The 21,119-nt window shown below is 32.9% G+C and overlaps 1 protein-coding gene across 1 annotated transcript; it reads left to right on the plus strand.

The window, feature by feature from the left end:
• Window positions 1-13,378: 13,378 nt before the first annotated feature.
• On the plus strand, window positions 13,379-14,941 carry LOC132613233 (zinc finger BED domain-containing protein RICESLEEPER 2-like). Its single transcript, XM_060327270.1, has one exon. The coding sequence runs from the start codon at window positions 13,379-13,381 to the stop codon at window positions 14,939-14,941; it is 1,563 nt and encodes a 520-aa protein (XP_060183253.1).
• The last annotated feature ends 6,178 nt before the right edge of the window (window positions 14,942-21,119 follow it).

Genomic DNA, 21,119 nt, shown 5'->3' on the forward strand with positions numbered 1-21,119 from the left:
TCTCTCAATTGCCTAAATGGATTAGTAATTACATACAAAACTCAAGAGGGGGCAAAATGATGTCCGATCAGTATAAATGTTTTCGTACCATATAGTTCCTTTTGAGAAAATCAAATAAAGGCCAAATACATCGATAGCCTCTTAAACTTGTTAAATTTCATTTAAGTACTTTAACTATGATTTATTTTAATTGAACACTTGAACATATGATACTATGTTCATATTACACTTTCGATAAAAAATTTGGAAAAGTTTTTGCACGCGATTTCAAGCGCACATTAGGTAGATAAGTTAACCACTTAAACTTTATTACCTTATTTTATTATAAACATTAGTCTCAATAAGCCGTAAAACAACCTTGGGCTTGCTTCAATTGATGCTAATATGTACCTCTAAAAGAGGTGTCATATTTTATTTGACTACGTAATGGGCGTTTAAGAACAAGCGCTAAAGTTTTCCCAAAATTTGAAGCAAATGTGTCTAATAGGAACACTTTATCATATGTTCAGGTATTCAATTAGAATATGATATAATTAAGTGTCTAAATAAAATTTACTAATAAATTTAAGAAGTTATCGATGAATTCAACCTCATATAAAATTGAATGATTAATTAGAAGATAAAAATGATCCATAGAATTGGAATTTTGTAATGGTAAGAAAGATTTTTCTTCTTCCTAAATGCATGAAGTTTTCTTGGTGTGACTAGCAAACTATGTCCGTGCGATGCACGGGGCCTAACATGATTAATTTGGTTACTCACTTTAGTTAGTTTTTATGGTTTGTATATTTTGTAAATGATACTGCGTTTCTCCTTAGTTAGTCTCTATATTTTTTTTCCTTTCCTCTTATTTTTTCTCCTTAATTTCTCAATTGTTGTTAAAGTTTGTCTTATTTTGGTTATGTTCGCCTCTTTTTATATTTAGTAAGTTAACAATTCAAATATCCTACATGTCAAGTTTACAATCATAAGATTCAAAGGATATTTGACTATATTATACACATTTTAAATTTAGAACCATAAGATTTAAAAGTCTATCTTTATTTCTTAAACTTCGTGTCTACTCAAACATAGACACTTAAATTGAGACAGGGGGAGTATATGCCAAATGAAAGAAATGAAAGGACAATTGAGACACTGCGGACACGTGCGGACTTAAAAAGTAAGTAGGGAGACTTAAAAAATAAACACAAAAGAGGTAGTATTAATGTTAAACTTCTGAAAGGTACACATGTTAATCCCCGCTTAGAGTACAATTTTGGTTGTTTTTTTTACAACTTATTGTTGTTGTGTTCGTCCACCTTGGGCGTTCGTTGTTAAATAAAATAAAAATTGTCTTATTTTGGTTATGGCCGCCTCTTTTTATACTTAGTAAGTTGACAATTCAAATATCCTACATGTCAAGTTTATAATCATAAGATTCAAAGGATATTTTATTATATTATACACTTTTTTAATTTAGAACCACAAGATTTATTATACACTTTATTTTTTAAACGTCGTGTCTAGTCAAATGTAGACACTTAAATTGAGACAGAGGGACTATATGCCAAATGAAGGAAATGAAAGGACAATTAAGACACTGCGGACCCGTGGGGACTTAAAAAGTAAACACACAAGAGGTAGAATTAATGTTCAACTTCTGAAATGTACACATGTCAGTTCCTGCTTAGAGTACAATTTCAGTTGCTTTTTGTACAACTTATTGTTGCTGCGTTCATCCACCTTGGGCGTTTATGTATAATAAAGAAAAATATAAAATAGAAAAATAGATATATATTTTTAGTAATGTAGTCAAGTAATATAAGACGAAGGGAATATTTCATTTATTAATTCGTAAAGAATGTGAAAAGTCAAGTATAGTAATGTGGCCAAATAATATGGGACAAATAAAGTACTTCATTTATTAATTCATTCTTAAAGAATGTGTAAAGTCAAGTATAGTAATGTAGTCAAGTATTATGGGACGAAGAGAGTACTTCATTTATTAATTCTTAAAGAACGTGAAAAGTCAAATAATGTGGCCAAGTAATATGGGACGGAGGGAGTACTTCATTTATTAATTCTTAAAGACCGTGAAAAGTCTAAAGTAAACAAGTAAAAGTACATGGAGGAAATAAATATGTGTCGGAGAATTAAAATTGAAGTGCATCAAATGTATACATGAGAAGAAAATAAATATTCAGCAAGAATGTAAAAAATCAAAAGTGAACAAGTAAAAGTGCACGGAGGAAATAAATATGTGTCGAAGAATTAAAATTGAAGTGCATATGTCTATACATGAGAAGAAGAGAATAACTATTCAGTACTATAACATATGTCCACGTCGGATTTATTAATTTTTAAAGAACGTGAAAAGGTAAAAGTGAACAAATAAAAGTATCCGAAGAGAATAAATATTAAATACTATAACATATGTGCACGTGGGATAAAAAAGTAATTGATTAAAGTTTACAAATTATATAACTTTTAGTATAGGTATTTATTGCGTGTATAATTTATAAAGCTTTTGATACAAGTTGTTAAAATTGTGTTAGTCCTCTCGTCACACTTATATATTATAGAAATATAGTCTCAAATCATTACCCTCCAACGCTCCAAATTCGTTGTGTTTCATTCAATTAGTAAATTATTTTCCAACCCAAAGGAGTTAATAAAAGATTTTCTGACGTTTGACCAAAAAGTGAAAGTAGTACTCCCTCTATAATAAGCAAGAATGAATTAATTTTATTTTTTCAGATTTATCCTTAATTAGTAAGTGCTAAGTGAGCATATCTCAATGTGTAACTTAATAATAATAATATGTAAATTTTATTTAAGAATAGTTTAGTCAAAACGCTTATTTTCTTCCATGGAGCAGTATTTTCTAAATTAAGGGGTGTGTTAAAAGGCCAAGTGAATACTTATAACTTGTTTGGCTAAGTTTTTAAAAATAACTTATTTTAAAAAGTGTTTTTTTCAAAAGTACTTTTAAAAAAAGTACTTTTAGCTAAAAACAGTTTGTGTTTGGCCAATTAATTTAAAAAGTACTTTTAAGCAGCAATTAGTATTTGACCAAACTTTTAAAAAGTGCTTCTATATGTATTTTTTTCAAAAGTACTTTTCAAAAAAGTGCTTTTGGGCAAAAGCTATTTTTTTTAGTTTCGGAAAAACTACTTCTGCTACTCCCCAAAAGCACTTATTTTTTTCCAAAAGCTTGGCCGAACACCTCACTTTTAAAATAAACACTTATTGAAAAAATAAGTACTTTTGGGGGGAAAATAAGCTTGGCCAAACAGGCTATTAATCGGAGTGAGTATTATGTTAATTCCACATCAAAAATATTTATGTCAATACTTAGTAAGGTCATTTCCTTATATGTGTAGACTGTAGTTATTGAATCTTCCAGCTCGGAGGATTGGCACGACGGTTACACTGTTCGTCTGTTCCAAATATATATTGTCTTCTTCTGCATGCAGCTGCCAAATGTTCACCCAAAAAGGAAGAGAGAAAAATAAAAAAGGTATGCACAATACTTTAAAGAAATAATATAAGAAGATGTGTTAAAGAAAAATAAAATACGTTTATTATATATGCACTCAAATCATTAAAACCTAATCTTGATGTACTTTTTGAGGATTCGAATCCTTCCGATCCAATACGAAAGATTACAATCTATCTAAAAAATCTTTAAATCTTAGCATACACAAATTTATGACAAAAATTGAATCTATATATTATAAGTACTACTTTTCTCTACTTAGAATTGGTCACAAAATAATGCAACTAGGATATTTTGCCCTTTTTTGTTTGTCTGTTAGTCTGATTTCATCATTGAGTGATGATAATCGAGGATCGACATATAGATACAAGCGGATCTTTCAGATACAAGATAGATGGATTTCAATTGAAAACATTTTTTCTTTGATTTGCAAACACGACAAGATTATAAATCTCCTATCTTTAAATATATATATATATATATTTTTCCCCTCCCATTTAGGAGGTATCTTTAAATATATAAAGTGTAGGTTGGGGTTTTTTTTTTTTTTTTTTTCTTTTTTAAATTAAGGACCTGTTGACTATTATTATATGGTGATTTGATGTATATCAACCTGATATCACGAAGCAATTAAAATACAAAGGAGACAAGAAAATCATTCTAAATAGAAATTCTCATACTGACTTCAGTTTGCCCTTGTCTTTCATCTAGTTAGATTGGCTCTTGTTAGAAAAGATCACCAATATATTTAGCAACCAAAGGATCAAAAGTTGAGTTGGAATCAATCATATAGGGTGTGTTTGGTATGGGAAATTTCTCATGTTTTGGTTGTTCAAAATATTTTGATTTTTTAAAAAAACAAGTTACTTGAAAATCAGGAAAATAAGAGTAGGGAGAACAAGTTCCATAGGTGGCATCCCAAACTCATTGTCTTATCCCTATCCCTAATCCCCACTGCCACCACCCCTTGACCACCTTGACCTAAGCCTGTCAAGTGGGTTGGGCCAGCCCGAACTCGGTCGGTAAACCCGACCCACCACCAGCCCAGCCCAGACCCACTAAGAGGTGTAAGGGGCTAGGCTAGGTGAGATTTATTAGGGGACTGGCCGGACAAGGTGGACAGCCCACCAGCCCGGGTGATGGCCCATCGGGGCACAGGCCCGGCCCGACCCACTTCAAATAAAAAAAAAATAATAAGTACTACATTTATTACTAATAATAAATATTTTAAAAACATTGTATCCTAATAAATTAGGAGTCTCTTTTTACGGACTTTAGTTTTCTTTAAAATTGTATTTTAAAGCTAGACAATCTTGTTTTCTCAACAAATATACCTTTGATACATTTTCAGTATATAGTATATATTAGATTGTGATAGTACTTATCTCAACAAATATACCTTTGATAAATCATTCAGTTCAATTTCATGTCTTTTCACAAGTGTCTACGCAACACACCGGTACCCCCCCTCCACCTCCCACCCCCCCTAATAGGCTAATACCCGACGCTCCGGACTTGTGGAGATATATGTCACCACAATGTTGACATTTAACATGTTCCTGATTTACTCGCTCAAAATGCATCCACACCGCACTTGAAGTTGATCTTCGAACTCGAGGAGAAGGTGGAGGTGAAGTAATGTACACTAGTTGAATAGAAAATTTAGATAAAGAATGAATTGTGGAAGAATTGTGTGAAAATGAAGAAGAATGGAGGGGTATTTATAGATTGAAAATATGACCAAAATGCAGTTATTCATAAAATTAGGGGTTCAAATAAAATTAGCAATGACTAGTTTTTTAAATTTACAACGGCTAGCTTTTTGAATTTGACGACGACAAAACTTTTTTTAATTTAACAATTTTATCATTAGTTGTAAATGTTAATTTTATTATTAGTAGTAAATGTAAATGTCTATTTTTGTATTAAAACTTAAAAAAAAAGGCCCGGCCCACTTAGCCCACTACGTACCCCTACCCGGGTAGGGGGCTGGGCCGGACACTCCTTTCCCCCTCCAACCCGGCCCACTAACTATGGCCCAGCCCGGCCCTATGTAACCCCCATTTATATGGCCCGGCCCGACCCACTTGACACCATTACCTTGACCCCTACTTTTAGTATTTTCCTAGAATGCATATAAATACTTTTGGGATACTCAAATCATGATTAGGAGCACATATATATATATATATATATGAAAATCTATTGTCTTAATCATTATTAAGATCCTATTCTAATTAACTAAATCTAAATCATTACTATTAAAAGGGAAACTTAATGCATCATCCATCCAGATAAGAATTTGCGAAAATGGAGTTATGGAGACACGGGAGAATAGGGAGGAGGCACATCCCTTTCACGCTCTCATTGTTTCAATTATGGATAGGTGTTTTTGATTAGATACGAAATTTAAGAAAAAAAAGACTTTAAGAACTTGTGATCTTAACATATCATCATGACATTTACGTTGAAATAAATTATGTCGTTAAGTATAAACTGAGTTTAAAACTAAATTATTTATAAATACAAAAAGAATGTCACCTAAATAATAGAAAGTAGGAAATAATACTCACGTTTTTAATCTAAAAATGGACACACATGATTGCGTACACATGATCTTCTGACAATGACAGGATGAAGGTTGAATGCTAGAGAACTTTAGCTGTTGGGACAATTGTCACATTGCCAGTTATGGCCTAAGAGGGACAGCCATACGAGTCAAAGGTTACAGAAACTTCAGTGAAAGCGTAATGGAAACTTCTTTAAATTGTCATTTTCTCTGCACAAAATTACAAGTTCCAATAAAATTCCCTATCGCTGAGTCCCAATTTGTTGGAGCAACATCTGGTAATTAGTGGGGACCTAGCTTTGCTTGAGAGGTCTGCGTCATATTACATTCAAGCAATTATAAATGTACTCCTTCCGTTCTAATTTATGTGATATAGAGCCTGTTTGGATGAGCTTATGCCTATAAGCTGCAAACAGCTTATAAATCAAAAAAAATAAGTTGGGATAGTCTAACTTATTTTTTTTTTTAGATAAGCTAAGTCAAATTGACCCAATTATTTTTTTGAGCTTATTTTAAGCACAAAATGACTTTAAGCTGGCCAGTCAAACATTCAAAAAAGCTGAAAACAACTTATAAGCAACTTATAAGCCAATCCAAACGGGCTCATACTTTGACTAGACACGAATATTTTTTTAAAAAAAAGACTTTTGAAACATGTGGTCCAAAACAATTGATAGATATTTATGTGACTGTAAATCATTTCATTAAAGGTGAAACAGGATGTTTTAAGTTAATTGATTTCTAAATATAAAAATGTAACATTATTTTTTGACAGATAAAAGAAAAGTCTATCACATAAATTGAGACAGAGGGAGTATTTTTTTTTTCCGTATATCCCGCAATGACAGCGGGGAAAAAAATAACCAATTAGCAGTTATAAGACCGACATGTCTTCATCCTTAACTAAATAGATACGAGATTTGCTCTCTCTGAAAGGTAATTTTACTCAATAGTTGTCGTGTAGCCCTGCGAATAATTTGAATACCGACATCCTTCAATTCCTTATTTAATCTGACCAATCACTTTTAAAATTGAACTATGGTGAAATAGTTGAGATTCCTTTTAACCTTACAAAGCTTTTAGGGTTGAGTCATGAAATGAAAGAACATCATGATATAGAACGTTTTACCTTCCTCAATAAGCTTTTTCAATGTGAATTAAAAATTAGTCGAACCGTTAGGTTTTAGGTATTGCAGGCATTTTTAAACATACAATGAAGGGTGATAAATTGGCCATTTTTTAAGCATTGAGCAAATAAAAGGGGCAATGTATTTATTGGGTCCCAATTGATAGGGTAAGGACCTAAATCCATGACTTTAGCCAGCTCATTTTGATCAGGTATGAGTAGAGATTCATTATTTTAGAAATGTGCATCCTGCAATTGAATTGTTACATCTCAACCACCCTTCAAGGTACTTAAGAAAAATGAAAGCTGGGCTAATACGATTCAATGCGTGATTAGGTTAATTACATTGATTATCTAGTCATTTAGCAAAGCCTATATACAATTGGCTAAATTTCTATGCCTAATTTATGTATCTTGCAGCATTTGATAATGCCGAGCTAATTCCTAATTATTTTCCACGATTTGTACAGTTTTCAAATCTAATTAGTCTAGTTGATTAAACAAATTGTGTATTATTGATTTGTTGACCTCAATTTGGTGTAAAAGAAAAAGAAAAAAAATGTTTTTCGTATATTTATACTGGATGTTATAATATTTGTTAACTGACAGGAATGTTACTTGTTGGGGCCTGCTGGGGGCATGTACTTTTCTTATTACATCACTTTGGGTTGTTCTCTCTTTTTTCCACCGGTGTTTGGTATGCCTGGCAACCGGTTCAAACCGGACCGGACCGATAACCGGCCGGTTTTCGGTCTAAAAATCGGAATCGGCCACCGGTTTCAAACTGGAAACCGGATCGGACCGGTCCAAAACGTTAGAAAATCTTTTTTTTTTTGTATAGTATATATATATATATATATTATAGTATTTATTAGTATATTGTAGGTATATTTACATATGTTATATAAGTTTATAAGTAAAGTTTATATATTTACTGATTAACAGCATATACGTGTATATATGTATATATATATATATATATATTAAGTTATATGCTTAAGTTATACTACATATACCTAAAATATACTTATATATATATATATATCAATATACTTAGGTTATATAACTTATATATATATAATATGTTTAAGTTATATGTATACTATGAGCCTGTTTGGATTGGCTTATAAGTTGCTTATAAGCTGTTTTCAGTTTTTTTGAGTGTTTGGCTGGCCAGCTTAAAGTCATTTTGTGCATAAAATAAGCCTAAAAAAAATAATTGGGCCCGTTTGACCTAACTTATCTAAAGCAATTTATAAGTTGAAAACAGCTTATAAGCCAAAAAAAATAAGTTAGCCTACACCAACTTATAAGCTGCTTATTTTAAGCCCATCCAAACAGGCTCTATATATAACTAGTTATAAGTTATATATATATATATATATATATATATATATATATATATATATATATATATATATATGTTTAAGTTATATGTATTATAACTTAATTTATTTATAACTTAAGTTTTTTCTAAGTTTATAAATTCCTATTTTATAAATTAAGTATATTTATATTATAAGTATGTTCTTAGTATATTTTAGTTATTTTTCAAGTATATAACTTTCTAGTTTTTAATTTAAGTAGATGTATATTATAAGTATATTTTAGGTATATTCCTAACTTAATATAAGTAAAAATATGAATACAAGTAAATAGAAGAAAGCTCAATGAGTCATATATTTTATTCATTCATGGATAACATTTATTTGCAAGTTGTAGCTTTTTTTAACTTGCAAATAATACATGAGTTGCAAAGAAATAATAGAATAATAAAATCAAAAAGTAAATAGAAGAAAGCTCAATGAGTCATATATTTTATTTATTCATGGATAACATTTATTTGCAAGTTATAGTTTTTTTTTAACTTGCAAATAATACATGAGTTGCAAAGAAATAATAGAATAATAAAATCAAAAAGTGTCAATCATTTGGCTAATATCCTCCATATCATATTCAGTCATGGAGATATCTTCAAAGTCTTTCATTTGGTCTACTCCACTTACTATCAAATCTTCAATCTCTTCCTCTTCGCCTTCCACCGCTTCTAAGTTTTGGTTGCGTTGCTCCGATCTAATCCAATCGCGAATGCACACTAGTACTTGCAAGCTAAATCCGGATAATGAGTGTTTATGGTCTCCAATTTGTTGTCTTCCTTGTCTAAATGCACTCTCCGAAGTCACGGTTTATATTTGAACCATAAGGATATCTCGAGCCATTCTTGAAAGTATCGGATAACTCGCCTTATATTTCTTCCACCATGCTAAGACGTCCAAATCATCTAGTTGGTTGATATCCACATTTGACTGCATCAAATAAAAGTGATATTCATCAAAGTTTGCATTATGAAAAGGAGTTAGATGTGAATGTAAAACTTTTAAATGCGACAAACCCGACAAGCCCTTTTTTCTACTTTGAGAAGTAGTAGGGCGTGGAGCAACGGGTGTAGCATTTTCTTCCAAATTAGAATAATGACTAAAAAATTTTCTAAACTCGGCATCAATCGCGAGCTCGGCGTCAGTTAAAGATGGTTCAAGATCCTCTTCAATTTCTAAAAAGGTATAAATTTGATTAACCAATGCTCTAGTATGAGACATTTTTAAACAAGAATTTAAAAGAGAACCCAATATAAATAAAGTTGGGATGGGAAAAAATACTTCTTAAATTTTGTTATCATATTAAAAATAACCGCTTGATAACCGGATTTATTTTTATACTCTTGTAAAACTCTAGCTATTTCCACTAAGTAGGCTAAAATTTCGGTTACCGTGGGATGGAATTGTCTAGAAAAAGCAAGAGCTGCATTATAAAAAATTTGTAAGAGTTCAACACACTCCTTAACATCTTCCCAATCGGTAATATTTAACCAATCATCACTATTCGTATTAAAATGATTGTGAACTTGTTGTATGGGAATCCTATAATCATATGCTTGTTGTAATATAATGTAAGTATAGTTCCACCTAGTGTCAACTTCTACTTGAATTTTCCTAGGTCTAAGGCCATTTTCCACACAAGAATTCTTAAAATCTCTCAGTTTTGCCCTATTAGCATTACAAAAAAGAAACGCAACCGCATTTCTAACTTTTTGAATAGAATCTTCAAAACACTCAAGACCATCTTTAACAATCAAGTTTAAAATGTGACAACTACATCTCACATGAAAAATATTTTTTAGCGGAGGGTTTAATTCCCTTTTTAAAAAGATCAATCGCCTTTGTATTATTAGAAGCATTATGTAAAGCAATACAAAGTGTTTTTCTATAAATGTTAAAAAATCTCATAATAGTAGACATTGAATCCGCTAAAAATTTTCCATCGTGACGACCTTTCCCTTCATCATATAAAAAAGCTATAATTGTTTTTTTCATCACCCAATTATCATCAACCCAATGACATGTAATAGCAAAAAAATCTAACTTGTTAAGACTAAGACCCAAATCGGCAGTAAGAGAAACATTACAATTTAAAGAATTAAATACATGACGCAAATAAAATCTATATTTTTTTGTACAAATCTATAACATCCGCTCTACAAGTACTTCTAGGAATACCCTCAAATAACGGATTATAACAACGTTGAATATAAGTAGCAAACCCCAAAACCGAAGGAAAGGAAAATGGTAGAGCATTAAAAGCAACCATTTTAGCTATTTCTATACACTCTTTTTTCTTGTCATACTTAAAATTTTTACCGGTTCGTGGATCTATTGTCATTTGAATATCCCCCAGATTTGAACCCGTTTTCTCTCCCCAAACATCCTTATGTTTACCTTTCATATGATTCGTTAGTGTACCCGTTCCACCATCCTTACTAGTTTGTTGCTTAAAAACAAACTATTGTCTACATATATTGCATGTAGTTGTTTGTCTTTCCTTATTCTTAGTCATAAATCCCCAGATTTCAGTGGTTGGCTTACGAGTTCTTGGCGATTTGTCTTATGTATGTGATTGTGCAAGACCTGTATCTCCTATGGGATTTTCGGGGGCTTGTGTTTCATCATCATCATCAATTTTATTAAAAGTGTCGGTATAATGTTGTTGCATTGCCTCATGATCTAAAAGTGGATTATTTTCACCAACATCAATACCTAAATTAGGTGTTTCGTTCACAAATGTTTCCTCATTAAACCCACACCTAACAATACCACTACTACCGGCACCACGTCTAAATCTCTTCGCCATTATTAAATAGAATTAATTTAAATCACACTCAAATAAATCACAAGAAAATAAATTGCAATAAATTAAATTGCTAGAATTAAATTGCGTAAATTAAATAGCGAAAAATAAAGATAGAGTTGGAACAAAGGTACCAAATTGCCGGACTAATTTCCAACAAAGTGAAGCGGCTAGAATTGCAAATCCACCAAAACTACTTCGGATTGTTGCAAAATCACCAACTCTACCAACAATATTATAATTGCAAAATTAATAATTGAAACTAGAATAAAACTTTATAATATTTAATTGAGAGAAATTTAAAGTGGCTAATTGTTGCAAAGAAACTATAATTGAGAGAAATTAAGAGAAAGAGAAGAGTGAATTGGTATGGATTAAAATGGAAATGGAGAGGGGTTTATATAGGGGTGGGGGATGGGTTAAAGTGTTAAAAAAAAAGTTTGGGAGGCCAAAAGGGGAGTTTGGAACCGTTGTCAACGGCCATTTTTGCAAATGGACCGTTGGCCAACGGTCCAGCCCATTTCTGCAACGGCTACATTTTAAAAAAAAATATTTTGACCGGTTTAACCGGTCCGGTTCCGGTCCCAAAAAATCAAAACCGGGCCGGTAGGTTATAAACAGTTAACCGTAACCGATAAACCGGTTCCACCGATTCCGATTTCGGTTCCGGTTTTACCAGTCCGGTTACCGGTTTGAACCGGTAAAACCGGACCGGTTGTCAGGCTTAGTGTTTGGTGTCTATTTTGGGGACTTTGTTTAGTCGTAATTTCTGATTAAAAGTGGTGGGATTCTATTCTTAACATTACAATCCTTGATGGTAAATTAAATTGTACTCATTGAAGTGGAATGCACCGAATGATATAGCCTTTGGTTCACTTAGCTAGAAAGGAAACAGAAAAAGAAAAAGAAAAGAAACCACAGCCCGATAGATGTGCTCGTCACATTAGACTTGACAAACCAAAATGACATATATAACTCTTTAAAGTTGACCTAATGGTAATTGAACCCCATAATTTTAAGAAATAATCAGAATACGTTCATCTAGAGCTGTCAAATTGGGCTTGGCCCGTGAGGCCGGCCCAACCCAACCCTTTAATTAAGTGGGGTTGGGCTAGGCATTTTGCAGCCCATTTAGAAGTGAGGCTCAAAAGCCCAGCCTCACTTGACCCTTCAGCCTCAGAGGTTGGGCCGAGGCCAGCCCGTGAGGCCCAAAATTAATTAATTAATTATTAATTTAAAATTCTAAAATAACTAAACAAGAAAACATAAAGGAAGAAAAATAGGTACTAATACATAATACATAAACATAAGCCTAAAAAAGACACTAGGGTTTTCTACTTTTCTTAACATCACTTTCTTTTCTTCTGCGCAGCTTTCTTAGTTTCTTTAGCCTTCCACAGTTCCACTGAGTCGAGTGAAGAAGAAGCACAATAAGTCAAAACCTGGTAAGTAATTTCTCTTCTCCATACATAAAGAGTGTTATTTTTGACTTTGTAAATTGATTTGATTTTTTATAATCGATTTGGGGTTTTCGTTATCAACATCTTCTTTTCAGTTTCTTCTACATAATGAGACCCTTTTGTGCAGCTATGTCTGCTATTAAGTTAAAAGTCTTGTTTGATTAGATGTTGGTTGGAGCATGTGTAAAATATAAAGTACCTTTTTCTATAAAGCAAAATTATCAACGAGAACTTGCATTGTGTTTGATTAGATGTTGGTTGGAGCATATGTAAAATTATAAAGTACCTTTTTTCTATAAAGCAAAATTATCAAAATTCCACAAACTACTGTAGATACTCTCCAAATCTTGATAATATCAACGAGAACTTCCATTGTGGGTTCAATTTTGTCCTGCTTTGTATTTTTTTTAGTAAAGAATTGAAGCCAAATATTGGGTTTTCTTACTGTTAATATGTCTTGGATGTTTATTGTTACTACAAGTCTACAACCCTGTTTGAGAATGAATAATGAATTTATATTATTTAACAATCTTCTTTTTTATCTTATTATAGGAACATCCATGGAGGAAGATGATCATAGTACACCTAAAGCTAGTTTAGAGGTGAAATCATTGGAGGATGATGAACATAGTACACCTGAAGCTAGTTTAGAGGTGAATGAACCTGAAGATGAAGAACTTGAACAGAAAAAACCGAGGCAGTTAAAATCGAATGTTTGGATTTATTTCAAGAAGACTGGTAGAGATAAAGATGGAGTGGAAAGGGCAATATGTAGAGGTTGTAAAGATCCATATCGGGTTGGTTCTACTCCAGGACCCAAAGGTAAGAACTATGGAACATCACATTTAAAACGTCATTTAATTAGATGTAAAAAACTGAAATACCACAGTTTGGGTCAAATGTTTATGGATAAACAAGGTAAAATACAGTCTAGAAAAATAGACCAATTGGTTTCACGTGAAATGTTTGCTGAAGCTATCATTAAGCATGATTTGCCGTATTCTTTTGTTGAATATGATGGAATTAGAGCTTGGGCAAATTATGCAAGTCCAGAATTAATAATGCCATCTAGGAACACTTCTGTTGTGGATGTCCAAAAAGTGTATTTCAAAGAGAAGGAAAAGTTAAGACAAGTCTTAGCTAAGATTCCGAATCGAGTTTGCTTAACTTCTGATTGCTGGACAGCAGGTACTTCTGAGGGGTATCTTTGTTTAACTGCTTCATATGTTGATGACAATTGGAAGTTAGTTAGTAAGATTTTGAATTTTTGTCGTATGATTCCTCCTCACACGGGAGTAGAATTGGCTGCAACTATATATGATTGTTTGAAAGAGTGGGACATTGATAAGAAGGTGTTCTCTATCACTTTGGATAATGCGACTAATAATGATAGCATGCAAAATATTTTAAAAGGGCATCTTAGTTTGCAACAGAGTTTATTATGTGATGGTGAGTACTTTCATGTGCGTTGTTCTGCCCAAATTCTGAATTTAATTGTTCAAGAGGGTTTGAAAGCAGCTAATGATGCTTTGTTTAGAGTTAGAGAAAGTGTGAAGTACGTCAAAGGATCAGATGCTAGAATGAGAAAGTTTGAGCAATGTGTTAAGCAAGTGGGAATTAATACAAATTTGGGTTTACGTTTAGACGTGGCTACCAGATGGAACTCAACATACTTGATGCTTGAGAGTGCACTACAGTATGAAAAATCTTTTTCCAGTCTACAGTTGGTTGATAGAAATTACTCTCATTGTCCTACATCTGATCATTGGAGAAGGGCAGAAAAAATATGTGAATTCTTGGAACCTTTTCATGAAATAACCAACTTGATTTCTGGTTCAAGTTATCCGACCTCCAACTTGTACTTTATGCAAGTTTGGAAAATTGAATGCATGCTGATGGAGAAGGCACAGAATCCAGATGGAGTTATTAAGGAAATGGCTTCAAGAATGTCCAAGAAGTTTGATAAATATTGGAGTAAATATAGTGTAGTGCTTGCCTTTGGAGCAATCCTTGATCCTCGCTTCAAGTTGCAACTTTTAAGGTATTGCTACTCTAAGGTAGATGATGCTTCTGCACAAGAGAAGGTTGAAACTATGAAAAAAAAAATTGTACAAGCTCTATGAATATTATGCAAATAGTCAAATTGGAGCAACTACTTCTACTATTTTGTGTAAACCAACTCAAGAAAGAAGCCGATCCAAACAAAAGGAATCCAGATTATTTGATGTAAGTAATTTTTACTTTATTCTTGATGAATTCTCTTATTCATTTTGGTGTAAGTGATACTTTTTAATCAAGCAATTATATTTCCTATTTCTTCCTCTTCTTTTTATTTTTATAATCTGCATTTCATATTATAAATTAATAGGAATTTAAAATGTTCGAGAGTGAATCTTTTTGCAATGCTGGAAAGTCAGAATTGGACCTTTATTTGGAGGAACAGAAGCTGGATTATGAGAAGTTTCATGGGATGGATGTTATTAAGTATTGGAAGGAAAATGAAAGGAAATATCCCGACCTTTCAGTGATGGCACGTGATGTACTCAGTGTTCCAATTACTACTGTAGCATCAGAATCAGCGTTTAGTATTGGTGGTCGTGTTGTTACCAAGTACAGAAGTTGTATCCATCATGAGAATGTCCAAACTCTTGTTACTACAAGAAATTGGTTGCATGGATTTACTTGGCCTAATGCTGGTAATGTTTTCTTTGGTTAAATTACTATTGTTTTTCTTAATCTATTTGTTAATGGTTAACTAATTAATATTTTGTATGTGATGTAAAATATAGATGAAGATGAAGCTGTTAAGGAAACGATACCTCATGTTGATTCAAATGTGCTCGATGGTTCTGGTCCTTCTGGATATGTTACAGCTGCAAGTTGAAATGAAGTTGTTAAGCTTTAATTGACTAGTTTTTTAATTTTAACTCGTCAGGATTTTATTTTTGTGACTGGGCAGAACTCTAGTGCAAGATTTGTATGTTTTTTGGATTATCAAACTGTAGAAGTTTGGCTTGCTAAATGTTGACCAGTTAGTTACTATGTTTCTGCTCATTCTTTTGCTTGATGTTAATTACTATTATCTTATATAATACACTTGTTATTAAACTGAAGACCTATAATGGTTGGTGATTTTCCAGTGGCTATCTTGCTTACTGCTTGGTAATCACGTAAGATGGTAGCAGTTTTGAATTGATCATTTTTTATGCAATTTGTACTGTGGCTGCAAATGAAGACAGGTTGTGACTTTTTTTTTTCGTTTTTGATGTCTCAGTTTACTTTCAATTTCTATTGAAGGGCCAACCCGTCCTAACCCGTGGCCCGCTTAGGGCTGGGTTGGGCTGCCAGTTTGAAGGCCCTTCAATAAAAAGGGCTAGCCCGTCCTAACCCATTTAACTCCCTAGCCCGTTAGGGTTGGGTTGGGTTGGGTTGGGTCAGCCCGTTTTGACAGCTCTACGTTCATCCATATTAATAAACTTGAGCCGCATAAAAGAAATATTACGTTGAGTAATAGCAAAATCGATAATATGACAAACGTCATAAAATTACCCATGTATGGTAAGCCTGTCAAGTGGGCCGGGCCGGACCATATAAATGCGGGTCACATGGGGCCGAGCCGGGCCATAGTTAGTGGGCCAGGTTGGAGGAGGGAAAGGGGTGTCCGGCCCAGGCCTCTATCCGGGTAGGGGTACATAGTGGGCTAAATGGGCCGGGCCGGATTTTAATTATTTTTAAAATAAATTCTAATACTAAAATTTATTAAGTTCGATACTTTAAAATTTAGTTGTTGTCAACTTTATTTTAACTATCAAGTTCCTTAAATTATACTTTGGCCCTATTTTCAATCTATAAATACCATTCATTCTTCTCCATATTGTCTCACAATTCCCTACTCTCCTCTTTCCCTAAATTTCCTACCCATCTAAATCTCTCTCTCTCTCTTCCAACTTCCAAGTTCAAATTTTAAATTTCAAAATTTAAATTTAATGGATAATGATAATCCTCCACCTCCTCCTCTAGTCCGAAGATCAATTTCAAGTCCGGTGTGGCTGCATTTTGAGCGAGTAGACGAGAAACATGTTAAATGTCAACATTGTAGTCAAATATATCTCCGTAAGTTCGAACTGGTTTTTGGGGGTATCGGTCCGTTACGTAGGCACTTGGGCAAAAGGCACAAAATTGAACTTTGAAGTTTATCTCTTCTTTAAATTTCTCCATCGATGCTAGCGTTTTGAACATTTTATTTGTAATAAGTTAACCGTTCAAGTTTGCATGTTTTGAATTTGCAATGTTATCAATTTAAGTTTGAAGTTTTATTTTAAATTACTTATGTAGTCTTGTATCACATTCTCAACATTTTATACTTTTTAGCACTTAAATAGCCGTTGGGAATTTTCATTCCAACAACATATTCAAGATATACACAAATATAACACTTAAATAAAAAAATTAATTCGAAGTGGGCTGGGTCGGGCCCCCGGTGGGCCAGAACCCAGGCTGTTAGTGGGCCGGGCTACCGGGCTAAATGGCATGTCCAGCCCAGCCCCCTAATTTTTTTTAGTAGCCCAGCCCACCACCCTCTTACCGGGTTGGGGGGCTGAGCCGGTTATGGGTCGGGTTAGGTAGGCCGGTCCCAGGCCGACCCGGCCCAATTGATAGGCTTAATGTATGGTACGTGTTTACACAACTTAAGGAAAGCATAACATGTATTATATATATTGTTACTATTAAATGACACTAATACACATTCTCAATAAATTAATACTGTGATTTTGTGTAAACATAGAGTATGAGTAAGTTTTTGTCTCACGTTTGAGTTCTAGATATGCATTCATCTTTGTTATTTTACGTTAGAGAGAACTTTAACCTCCAATATCGAATTTTCCAGTGTGAATTCGGATTTAGTTGAGCACCAATGCAGATACCGAACATCAATGGAAAACAAAAACAAAAATGTTTTTACGATAGTATAACCATTAAATAAAGTAAAATTCTAGTTAGGCGTCATTGTTTTCATCAAGACTAAGACGTATGGATCTGAATGCACATCTGAATGATTAAGAATATGTTTTCTTTAGCTAGATCTGAACACTGAATAATTTAGCGATGTTGATGATGGTGGTTGATATGATGTGTTTGGTGTGGCGGCGGTGCTAGTTGTGATGGTGGAGGTGTTTGGTAGTAGCAATCGGCCACAATGGCACTAGTAACTGATAGCGGCAGCGGCGGCAGTGATTGTGGTGGTGGTAGCAGTTGATATAATTACAATGATGGGGGTGGTAGGGTGTGGTAGCTATTGAAAGTATTGGTTGGCAGCAGTAGTGGTTGCCGGTAACCGTTGTAATGGCAGAGGTGGTTGGTGGTTGGTGACAGTAGTGGTGGTTGACAATGGTGGTGGTTGTTGTGATGGGCAGAAGTGGTGGTGGCAGGTGATAATGGATAGAGTGGTGGTGGAAATTGTCCATACAAAATACTTCTAATTGATATTAAGACTTTGTTTAAGATTTTAATGATAAAGACCTATTCAGGTCAAATAAGTACTTAAATTTTAATGTAAGCAAATACACCTAATGATCTAAGTTATTCAGATTCAAATCTCCATTAAACCTAATCAAATGAGACTTTAGATTGCCTAAGTTTTACTCTACTTGTAAATCGAGTCTCTAGACCACTCGATAACCTCTACAAAGAAAGAGACAGTCATAATAATAACACTTCTTGGCAGTCATAAGTTCACTGTTGCCAAGCTGGTGGTCATGTCATGTATATCAGATAATAGAAAACATTTCAACCGAGAAGCCAATTACAACACTGATTTAGGACTTTGATATAGTCATATTTAAGAGACGGCGGTGGAGTTAATTAGCAATAAATTTGTCATGAAAATGATAAAACGTGACAAAGACAAAAAAGAGTGGCATGCGTGTAACTCTTAAGGAAATCATAATTATTCACCTCCCCACCCCAATAATTCCTAGCAAAGAACAAAACCATGGAATGTGGACCAAATAGTAGCTCATGCCCTAGCCAACTAGCCACATTATATGAAAAGCATTGGCTGAATTTGGACATCCGCTGGTTAATTAACCAAGCTGTTTACCCTGGAAGACAAAATCATTTTTAATACATGCATCAGATGTACACATTTCTAGGCTGACTATATATAATTAAAAAATGAAGAGAATGACATGGAGATCCAAAGATAGTGAAAGACAAAAATATCGAGAAAGGATCATCTCGGAAGCATCTCGAATTAATTCTTGATATTATTAAGGCCAAATATACTATGAGAATCTTAAATTTGTCAGTAAATTTCATTTACACACTCAATCATAACTTGTGTCAATTGAGCGCACTTGAATAGCTGATAAAGTGTTCTATTAGACATTCAGGCTCATATTTTGAAAAAGTTTCTGCGCGTATTCACAATCTGTTACATAGATAATTAGTTAATCACATAAAAACATGTTCGTCCTTTAATTATACACATCAGCATCAATTGAAACATACATGCGGTTTTACGTGAGGTTAATGCGTTTAATTAGAGGAGATGTGGTATGCATATTTTAAGCAGTTAACTTATCTATGTAATGGTCACTTGAGACACACACAAAACATTTTTCAAATTTTTGAGTTAGAAATGTCTAATATGAACACTTTATTATATATTTATGTGCTTAATCAAAACATATCATATTTAAAATGTCTAAATAAAATTTACTGACAAATTTAAGGAGCTATCAATATATGTACTCGGTGTCCATCATAAACAAATGAAGAGAACGACGATAGAATGGGAGATCCAAAGAGAGTGAAAGACAAAATCATCGAGAAAAGAGTGAACTGGATCATGGTCGTTGGAAGCATGTCGAATTAGTTCTTGATAAACACAAATAGAAGCAAACAATTACTAATAATTATCCACCATACATTACATGATCAAATAACCATTAATAAATGTGAAAATGAAGGTGTTATCGAAACCAAGTCGAGAAACAAAGTTTGATCGAGGTTAATGGGTAGGTTTGAGTCAGTCCGCGTGCGTCCTCTGCGCGTGATCCTATACACCCCATGCTCCCTTCAAAACATGTCCTTTTCATCATTTTCTAAGAGTTTATGTTTTATATATATTGAAGGAGTAAAATATTTTAAAAGTATTACCTATGTAATTTAAATATTTGGTTAAGTTATTTAATAAACTATGCATTTGATTTATATGTACTAACAGTATAAATCGTTTTTTCTATATCTAATACTTTTTTCGTCCCAAAATAAGTGTCATCTTAGCAAAAAAAAGTTTGTCTCAAAATAAGTGTTATTTTAGCAAAAACAGTTTGTCCCAAAATAAGTGTCATCTTAGGGATTCAAGATAAAAATTGACAAGTATTTATAACTATAACCTTAGCATTAAACAAGTAGTCCTCTTTAATATTGTTCAATTCTAAAAATAAAAAAATCTAATGAGTAAGGATAGTCTAGTAAATTTCGCATTGTATGTATTGGTTTTTTAATATGCGTAATTTGTGTTAAGGTGATACTTATCTTGGACAGAGGAAGTAGCATTTTTTGAAGTGCCGTATCACTCGCATCGAGTGTGACAGACGATGATTATGTGGGATACCAAAAAAAAGATATTTTGATGTGTTTTAATATGCATCATGTCTTATTTTTTTCCGAGTAATTAATCACACATTTTATAGATGATTACTTGTAGTTATCTTGTAATAGATAATTTGATAATATATAAAAAAAAAATTATATTATCCCATATATAATAAAATCTTTACTATTTTTTTTCTAAATTACCACATCAAACTTATATGAATAATTATATATTACTCCAAAAGACCGTTCGTTTTTGGAATTAATGCAAAACTTAAACAGTGGCGCTGGCTTGTGTTTCTTTAAACTGCCATGACTGTTTATAAGCACACGGAGAGGAATGTGTTGTTGGGTTTTTGCATGCTCCGCGTTTAATATTTTCGATGTAACAATTATTTTCTCTGGTTCAATTTATGTGATATATTTTTCTTTTTAATTTATCTCAAAAAGAATGATACATTTCCTTATTTGATAATAATTTAACTTTAAACTTTACCTTTTATGCTTAACGAGATGATCTATAACTACATAAATATTTTTGATTTATTTTAGATCATAAGATTTAAAAGTCTTTTTTTATTTCTTAAACTTCATGTTCAGTCAAACTATATCATATAAATTGAAACGAATGGAATAGTAATCATGCTCCTAAAGATAAAAGGAAAATGAAATTAATTAACCCCCCGTGCTGCCTATTCA

Source organism: Lycium barbarum, chromosome 10 (genome assembly GCF_019175385.1).
Source record: "Lycium barbarum isolate Lr01 chromosome 10, ASM1917538v2, whole genome shotgun sequence".
Classification (NCBI taxonomy): Eukaryota; Viridiplantae; Streptophyta; class Magnoliopsida; order Solanales; family Solanaceae; genus Lycium; species Lycium barbarum.